The sequence below is a fragment of the Octopus bimaculoides genome, chromosome 7, assembly GCF_046866305.1.
Source record: "Octopus bimaculoides isolate indiv1 chromosome 7, ASM4686630v1, whole genome shotgun sequence".
Taxonomy (NCBI): Eukaryota; Metazoa; Mollusca; class Cephalopoda; order Octopoda; family Octopodidae; genus Octopus; species Octopus bimaculoides.
Genome location: NC_142934.1, coordinates 75,491,991 through 75,501,990, shown reverse-complemented (window position 1 = coordinate 75,501,990; position 10,000 = coordinate 75,491,991). Strand labels below are relative to the sequence as shown.

Here is a 10,000-nt window from a genome sequence, read left to right as displayed (position 1 = left end):
CTCGTTGTAAACAATGTTCCTTGTTTTCCCTTGTGGAGCATATGCAAATAAGTTTTTTTTCCTGCCCACTCTTGAGCAGCCAACATACAGTTGTCCATGTGAGAAGCAGGGCTCTTCCAAGAGAAGACCAGCTACAGATAGTGTTTGACCCTGAGATTTGTTTATGGACATGGCAAAAGTCACACGAAGGGGGAATTGCAGTCTTCTGAATGTAAAAGGAATGTCTGCTCCTGATGGAATAAGAGGAATTCTTGGAATAAAGACGTCATCCCTTTTTGCACATTCAGAAAGAATGGCAGCCTCGATAACGTGTGACATCATTTTCTTTTTCACGAGTCGTGTTCCATTGCAAAGTCTTGGTGGTTCCAGATTGCGGAGCAGCATAACAGGCGTTCCAACTTTAAGTGATAATATGTGGGGAGGTAGTCCATGAGGCTCCAACGAATTGATAAATTCAGGAGGATAGTTCACCACTTCATTTGTATCTGGAACTGTATCAACAGACTTGTAAGTTTGAAGATTGCCGGGAAGAGAATGCATCAGCTGTTGATTAATTTTTGTAACAGCTACGTTTTTTTTGGAGCTAATATTTCTCTTTCACACAACCAATCTGTGATTTTGATAGTTTTGTTTAAAGTTGGGAAAGACTTTGTGTTTGAGGTCATCTACAGAATTAACAACAGAACAAAATGGCCATACTTCTATTTCTTCTGCAGCATCGAGAGGCACCTTGCCATCACCAATTGTCAAAATGTCCTGTGCGAATTGTTTGGACATTTGGTCGCCGTGTAGCTGAGCTCTCATGTTAGCATTTAGACTGAGGATAGTAACATGATGCCACAGGATAGAGGACTTTAGGCATGCTTGGACCTCATTTGCTCTAGTGCCTTTTGGAATAACAGGAAAAGTTTGCCTGAAATCACCTGACAACAGAAGCGTAACACCTCCCATTGGAGCGTGACAGTCTCGGATGTCTTTCAGGGCTCTATCTAATGCTTCCAAAGCTCTCTTGTGAGCCATGGTGCATTCATCCCAGACAATTAGATGACACCTTTTAAGTACCTGCCCCTGATCTGAGCTTTTGGTGATGTTGCATGAAGGCATCTCGGATGCTGCTAAATTTAGAGGGAGTTTAAAGTCGAGTGTGCTGTCCTGCCACCGGGTAACAAAGTAGCTGCAATCCCATAGGAAGCCACGGCTACTGCAATGTCCTGATGCTGCCTAACTTCTGCAAGGAGAAGCTTTGTTATAAATGTTTTTCCTGTCCCTCCAGGAGCATCGAGGAAGAAGATTCGTCCATCACGTTGGCGTACACTGTTAATAATAGTTGTGTAGGCCTGCAGCTGGTCCAGAAGTAATTTATGCTTGTTTTCAGCAATGTAGTTTGAAAGCGCTTGAGTGTCGTAAGAGGTTTCACGAATGACAGCAGTGGGAAGGCTATTTGACCCTGACCTGAATGTCTGTGGCAGGCCATATGTGGACAATTCATTACCACCCAGTGTGGCAATTCTGTCTTCAATGTCAATGAGAGTTTTGTTGTAGACTTCATTGCTGATATCCTCCATGTCAGGATAGAGCCGTTGAGTTTGCCGGTGAAAGTCTTCAGCCAGGTTGTCCCTGTACTTGAACCATAGATTTGCAGGATCTCACAGTTCGCATGTCTGTAGTAATACTGCAAACAGTGCCCTGAGACTTTTAGGTGATTCTGATAAAGCAGCCTCTCCCAAAGTTGCATCCCATTGTGCACCATCTTCCAACAGTCCTTGTCGATAGCAGGCTTCTCTGTATGTTGTGCAGACATGTCCATGAACGGTTTTTAGGGCCTGGAAACACGTGGGGCCTCTGACCTCATGCAGCAGTAGGCGGAGGTAGAAGCACTCTTGTTGAGTGGGATGTACTGTGTATACTCGTCCAAGGCATGTGCCAAACATAATGCCAGGGTATCCACGAACATTTCGACCTGCTTTCCTTGGTCTCCATTTTTTTCCATTCCAAGTGTAGTATGATGGAATCTGTGGATACAGTAAGGTTTGAGCGAATGGATCCAGTTGACAGAGCTTGAAGAACGCAGTGAGTGTGCTATCCCTTGGTTGCTCTGCCAACAGAGAAGCATTAGCATCGGTGAAGTAGACTCTTTGACCGTTTTCCAGGTGCACTGCAAGCTGTTGAATGGCGGGGTGTCGTTGGTGAAGTGGAAAGCCAAAGATGCGCCAGAAAGCCTCGTTGCTACTTATGTAGCGTCCCACCTGATAGTGCGTCACCTCATCCTGGCAGTATTGTTGTTGAAGTCCAAACATTGCAGCGTCAGAACCCTTGTTGATATACTTGCAAACATACTTGATGGACTTAACGGAGTTGCAAAACTCAACGTTGAAAATCTTTGACAGGAGTGGGCAGTAGGGAACAATCCATCTATTATCAACCTCGTGTTGTCCTATATTTGCTGTGAAACCGCCGTTTTGTGGTTTTCTCCGTCTGTATGATGGATACCCATCAGTACCTGTCTGAGTTTCTTGTAGGAACTTCCTTGGAAACTTTTTTGAACATACGCCATCTTTCAAACATGGTGAGTTAATGTTGAATCCACGCCCACATGGACCATGCGCCATGTTTGCTTTAACTATGTCGTATAGTACCTTGTCTAAAGCTGGATCAAGAAGTTCTGCAGAGATTATCTTGTCGATGTCAGTTGATTTGATCTTCGTTGAGAGCAAAAGCAGGATATCAGCATGTTGAAGGCCCCTTTTTCGCCATTCGATTGTGTACATGTCACATTGTATGGGTCCGAAGATTTGCCCTTTTTTGATGAGGTCCATGAGAATAATTAATTTCAGATGGAAAACTCAGGCGAAGATGTCATGCCTGTCTTTAGACTTTTGACCGAAGAAGAGTTCGGCCTGAATCTCCTTCCACTTGGGATTACATGTGAAAGTGATGAATAAGTCAGGCCTGCCGTAATGGCGGACAAAGGTCATTGCATCCTGTGTTCTTTCATGCATATATCGGGGACTTCCAGTGAATGTGGAAGGCAAAATGCAAAGTTTTCCTATGCTTGTTGGAGCAGCATCATTGTTGATGGTATCTCGGAGATGGATGTAGCTGTCAGAGCGCAATTTTGTTGATGTGATCTGATGAAACACAATCTCTCTGATTCCATTTTTGCGCACATATCAACTGCAAATTGATGAAACAGATCTCGAGACTGGTGGAGGTGATTACAGGAGTTGTTTCGTGTCATAAATTGGTATGAGTAGAAGTCCATGCAGGATACTTGCTTGTTCAGATATTCATGACGATTTTGCGGATGTTGCTGTGGTATACCGATGTGGTAGCCATCCTCACCGTAAACAAACAGAAGTGGATACTGAAGTGTATCGTATGATTTGTGTGTTTCGGTAATTCGTTGGATGGTGGTGTCACGTCGCCTAAGGACAATGTCTCTGGGATTGTACTGTTCACCGTGAAGGAGTACAGCTATTTCATTGCATGTAGGTGCATTGTAACGGCCTGCATGTTCTGTAGATGGTCTTTTTTGAGCATCTATGACAACATTGAAATCAGAAGAAGCTTCTGTTTCCAAGGCATACTTGAAGCTGCGTACGTAGCTGTTTGTCTGGTGCAGCAGGTCTTGCAGTTGCATTATCAACTGAAATTTAGTGCCATTGGAAATGGAGTTTCGTCGGGTGGCTTGTTCATGTAAATTACCTACAAAGTACAGTTGAAGGAATTGAGGATCTTTATTTTCCGCAGGTTCAAGCGATCATATCCTATGGTAAACCTGTCTCTGCACTTTGAAAGTTGGCATAAACCCACCTTCTTGAACAACATTAGCGCCGAAAGAGGTCATTTGGAATGCACAATTGTACTTGCGGATGTTATTTAGGAAATATTTCGACTCTGTATTTGTGCCAGCGTAGAGTGACTTTAACAGCTGTTGTGGATCCTGCAGCAGAGTGGGGTTAACTTTTCCATTAGCGCAACTCATAGCAGGAGTTTCTCTGGACCACTTTTTAGCATTGCAGAAAGAGCAAGTGATGGACATATCTCCAATGTTTATATCTGGGTGGCAATCATAATGAAGGTTAGGGTTGTAGCTGAAAGCCTTTAATAATCATCGTGAGTTGCATGGCGTTGAAAATCCTCGTCTATGAGCTCTTTGTTGAATGGAACTCTGCAGCATAATATATGTTTGTTGTAATGTCTGGGAGGCTCGCACAGCAGCCATGTTGGCAGCATTCCCGAGCAGTCATGTAGCGCGTTTTTTTCTTCTCTGCTGCCCGTGCAGCAGCAGTTGAGGCAGCATCAGCAGTTCGTCGAATTTGACGCTGGTGATCTGTTTGGAGTGTTCTTGAAGTGGCTGTACGTTCAGCATTTTGTGATCGTCTAATGTCAGTTTCCAATGACTGCAGTTTTCGCAGTTTTGCGTCCAATTGAAGAAGTCTTTCTTCGGGGCATGATCTAAAATAAGCGTAATGAAATGCAGTGAGTACACTGTGAAGTATGAAATATTAATGGAATGGTTATTATGTAAGTGTAGATAAGTTGCAAACTTGCAAATGCTGCGGTAATAATGAAGTGGTATTAGAACGGTAAATGTGTCAAATAAGATGATGTTGCTGTTATGACATGAAACTGGAAACAGTTGTGAAAGGCATGGCGAGAGAAATAGTAATAGCAAAGGAGAAAGTGTTAATGAAATGCGTTGGGAAAGTTATCGTTTGTGTGGACATGAATTTTAGGTGTTGTTTGTCAAGGCATGTCTGGTCTGCCGTATATATTGGATAGGGAAAGGGTTCATAAGTAAGGCATGTGTAAAATTTGAATGAAATTGGTTGTGTACTTCTCGAGTTTTAGGGATTCACACAGACAGACAGACAGACACACATTTTCATTACATCTGTGCCGATATATATATGCATGTATGTATGTATATATGTATGTATGCCTGTATATATGTGAGAGTATAGTTTCACTGTAAAAGTACAACTGTATTCGTGTTAGCTTAGGAAAATGAGAATGAGATGTAAGGTGATAAAATTTTTGAGACAGCGGTTAAATGGTGCCCTCCATACACTGGGAAGGTCAGAGGTGAATGGCTGACAATAGATTTCGCTTGAGAACGTTATTATCTGGTTAATATCTGTTATGATGTTCCATTGCCCCGTATTGATAAGTAAGTTATATTTCACTGTGGAGGTCGAGAAATGAGAATGAGATGTAAGTGGACAAAATTTTAGAGATAGCAGTTAAGTGGTGCTATAGTCGTGTTGGGTCCTTAGAACTGTCGTTAGGTAGGAAAGTTAGAGTTGAATTGGATGACAATATATTTGACTTGACAGGGTAGCATGTGGTTAATGTCTGTTAACATCTTCCATTATATCGTCGTGAGAATTAATTTGTATTTGCCTGCAGTGGTACTTAAATGAGAATGAGATGTAAGGGGACAATGTTTTGGAGATAGCAGTTAAGTGGTGCTATAGTCGTGTTGGGTCCTTAGAACTGTCGTTAGGTAGGAAAGTTAGAGTTGAATTGGATGACAATATATTTGACTTGACAGGGTAGCATGTGGTTAATGTCTGTTAACATCTTCCATTATATCGTCGTGAGAATTAATTTGTATTTGCCTGCAGTGGTACTTAAATGAGAATGAGATGTAAGGGGACAATGTTTTGGAGATTCCGGTTCGAATTGACATCAGTGTTTTTGTTTCATTTTTGCCACACATTTCATAAAGATCCATTCAGTACTTTTGACGTAGTGTTGGATAAGAAAACAAATGACTAATGTGTGTGTTTGTGTGCATGTGTATGTGTGTGTGATGGGTGTATATATATGTATAGATATCTTTATGCATGTATATATGTGTATATATGTACATATTACATGTACATCTATATATATACATCTACACATATGTATACATATACATGTACATGTATGCATATATATCTATCTATCTATCTATCTATCTATATATATATATATATATATATATATATATATATATATATATATATATATACATATATGTGTTCATATACATCTCTCTCTCTCTCTCTCTCTCTCTCTATATATATATATATATATATATATATATATATATATATATATATATATATATATATATATATATATATATATATTTATATATACATATACGCCATTAAAGTGAAAGTATATGTCATTACAGTATCGAAATGTGATTGTTTCAGTTAGTGGAATAATTTCATTTTTAAAGTGAAAGTATTTGACATGAGTGTTTTTGTTTCACTTTTGACACGTAATTCTTAAATAGTGGAGGAGATATTATGTTGCTATGGGCTCGAACTATGCAAGAAGTTAAAGTTTCTTTTTTTACTAAAACACAACCGGGACCCTAAGTAAAGCATGTGTAAAATTTGAATGAAATTGGTTGTGTAGTTCTCGAGGTTTAGGGAAGCACACACACAGACAGACAGACAGACAGACAGACAAACAGACAGACAGACGCGCGCGCGCACACACACACACACATTCTCATTTTTATATATATAGATGAATTTTGAAGTTGATGCCAGCATCATTTGGGCAATGCTATGGGAATATTTTCCACACCATACGAATATCTTTCACAGTGCACAGTGGCGTTAGAACTTCTCGAGACGATCCCAATAATCAAGACCTGCCACATCGTCTATTTTTTGTGATTGGTCTCTGTCATGCTTCAATTTTTATATTTTGTTTCGTGTAGGGAGACCACAGCGGACAGCAGTATTCAAGGTGAGGACGGACGAAGGTGAAGATGAGGAGGATAGTAGGAGCATTTCTTTACAGAAAAGTCCCAAGGATCCAGGAGCACGCCATGCGGGCCATTTCAACTTTGCTGCTTGTATGGGCGCTCCGGCTTCACTTGTATTGACAGTTACTCCAAGGTCCTTAGCGGTCTTTGGTGCAATGAAATTTTTGTCTGAAGGAAGAGTACGTGTTAGCTTAAACGCAACCTTTTTTCCAAAGTAATTCAAATTTATCCTCGTTTACCTGCATATTGTGTTTTTCCGCCTATTGGATAACAACGAGCAGATCTGATTGGAGATTTGTTCAGCCTCCTACCCTGTTGACGACCTACGAAGCGAAGGATGTTATTCTATTGCTCGGGGTATAACGACTGTTAAAGCAAAGGCTGTAGTTTTTTTGTTCTGGGTCACCAATTCTAACAGTAAGAATATCACCAAATGTAATGTAAGGTAATGTGAGTTACTTAAGCAGACAAAGGAAGTGTTGTAGTCCTGATAGACACAGAATACTACAAAAACCTAGTATTATCCATGCTAGAAAATGATACCTTCTACGAAAAAGTTGTAAACTATAAACACCAAAAAACAATGAAAACTCTTGCATCCTTAGTTCTTTTACATGGAAAAAGCCTGACAGAAAAAGAAATAGCTTATAAGACGAACTTTAACTGTAAACTTAGTCTTTATTACAGCCTACCTAAAATACACAAGAGCAAGATAGTTAATGAAGCCTGCAAACAATCACCAGGCAAAAACATAAATATCCTAGTGCCAGAAGATTTAAAGTTAAGGCCCATTATAGCTGGCCCAGCTCGCGAAACCCACCACCCAAGCAATTTCCCAGACATCCTACTGAAATCCTTGCTGAAATACATCAGAGACGATCTAGATATGCTAGAGCACCTACCAAAAACAACTAACGAAGAGACATTATTGGTTTTCTTCGATGCTATTAATCTTTACACCAATATCCCACATGACTGTTGAATAGAAGCAATAAAATATTGGATGGAAAAGTACCCCGAAGTAGTTCCGGAACGTATGAACCAAGTTTTTATTATTGAAACTTTAAAATTGGAATTGCGATAGGAACGAAAGCAGCCTCTATTCTTGCGAACCTAATAATGAGATATTTTGAATTCACCATATATGAAGTGTCACTGCAAAAATATAGATATCCATTTCACTACTATATAAGAGAAAAATGGAAAAGATATATGGATGACTGCCTTACCATTTGGAAGGAGACCATTGATAAACTTTTGGATTTTAACCAAATGCAAAATAATATAAACCTTAGCATTCAAATTACAATCGTATATAGCAAAGAACAGCTCCCCTTCTTAGATGTTATGATAAAAAAGTTCGTTTTCTATATTTTTGTTTTTTATGTCCTCGTTTCTCATTTTGTTCACGTTTTTTTTATGTCCAGTACCCATATATGCATGTATATATACATATATATGTGTAATTATTCACATATATGTATGTATATATGCATATATTTATATATTATTTATATTAGTATATGATCTAACGTCACGCATTCATTTCCAAGTAAATTACATATATATATATTTGTATGTATATATATATATATATATGTGGATGCATGCGTCTGTTTTTACACGCGCGCATACACACTTATACATATATGTCCATATCATATATACAGTCACAAATCACTGCATCGAATAAAATCTGAGGAAACGTCCATGTCTCCCGTTATTCAGTGGCTATCTCACCAGTTTGTTCTGTTTTGTCCCTTAAGAACACACCACCACACAAAGGGGCGTATGGAATCGAGATTCGTAAAAAATAATTAAGGAATAGTCGTTCTGGTTATTGATACATTTTATTTGCAACGCCTAACTAACAATGCTGCTATCAAAATTCTTCCTCTTTTCCGTCATTTTCAATTGTTTTTTTTTTTTCTGTTTGAGGTGTAATAATATCTTTGGGAAAGCTTGGTGAGAATTAACACTTGTTATTAAAGGGATGTACCACTGTAAAATATCAAATTTTGGCACAAGGCTAGCAATTTCAGTGGGGGGAGTTCAATTACATCAATCTTAGTACTCAACTGCTATTTATTTTATCGATTCCCAAGAGGATGAAAAGCAAAGTCGACCTCAGCAGAATTTGAAATCAGAACCTGAAGACGGAAGAAATGCCGCTAAGCATTTCACCCGGCGTGCTAACGATTCTACCTGCTCGCCGCATTATTACTAGGTTAATAATATCAATAACAATAGTAATGGTTTTTGATTTAGGCACAAAGCCTGAGGGGACGGAGTTTGTCGATTCCATCGACCCTAATACATAACTGGAACTTTATTTTATTGATGACGAAAGGATGAAAGTGAAAGTTCACCTTAGCATGATTTGAAACAAAGACGTAAAAAGCCGGAAAATGAAAATACAGTATGGCATTTTGTCCGATACTCTTGTAATTCTGTCAGCTCACCGCATTTCCAATAATGATAATCCTTTCTACTATAGGAAAAAAGCCTGAAATTTTTGGCGATGGTGTTAGGCATCAACCCTCAGTGTTCAACTGGTACTGATTTCATCGACTGTGAAAGGCTAAAAGGCGAAGTCAACCGCGGTGGAATTTGAACTCAAAAACATAAAGACGGATGAAAATTCTACTAAGCATTTTGTTCGGCGTGCTAACGATTCTGCCAGGTCACAGATTTAATAATAATAATGACAATCCTTTCTAATATAGGAATAAGGCCTGATCCTTTTGTGGCGTGGGAACTTCTACATGAAGCACTGGTAACTTGCCCCTCGTGCAGCCAAACACACAAACACACACACACACACACACACACACGCACACACACACACACACACACACGCACACACACATACACACAAGCACACACAGGCAGTTATGAAAGGTTATCAAGAAATCTGACGAAATCTGGGAAATCTGACGAAATCTGGGAAATCTGACGAAAGGGTTCCTGTTTCATTAGGGCAATGCTCCAGCACTCAGGTCCTTCATTTCAATGGTTACTATGCATGACTGTAGCTTTGAATTGGTTGATCACTATTCTTATTCTCCTGATTTGGTCCCATCTTACTATCATCTTTTCCTCAATATGAAAAAAAAAAACACTTGGCTTGGAACCAGTATCACAGTGATAATAACGTCATATATGATGTTGAGGACATTTTTTTTTACCAATAGGATAAAAGCTTCTTTACCAAAGGAATCC

The 10,000-nt window shown here is 39.4% G+C and overlaps 1 protein-coding gene and 1 pseudogene across 2 annotated transcripts in view; both read right to left on the bottom strand.

Moving 5' to 3' along the window:
• Window positions 1-4,042, bottom strand: part of LOC149134775 (uncharacterized) — a 4,661-nt pseudogene extending 619 nt beyond the window's left edge. Inside the window, exon 1 of the transcript XR_016242665.1 lies at window positions 1-4,042. This exon is cut by the window's left edge and continues 619 nt beyond it. The product of XR_016242665.1 is annotated as an uncharacterized LOC149134775 (transcript).
• LOC149134776 (uncharacterized) lies at window positions 1,647-2,768 on the bottom strand. Its single transcript, XM_089355826.1, has one exon. It carries the CDS (start codon window positions 2,766-2,768, stop codon window positions 1,647-1,649), a length of 1,122 nt encoding a protein of 373 aa, XP_089211952.1.
• Window positions 4,043-10,000: the final 5,958 nt, after the last annotated feature.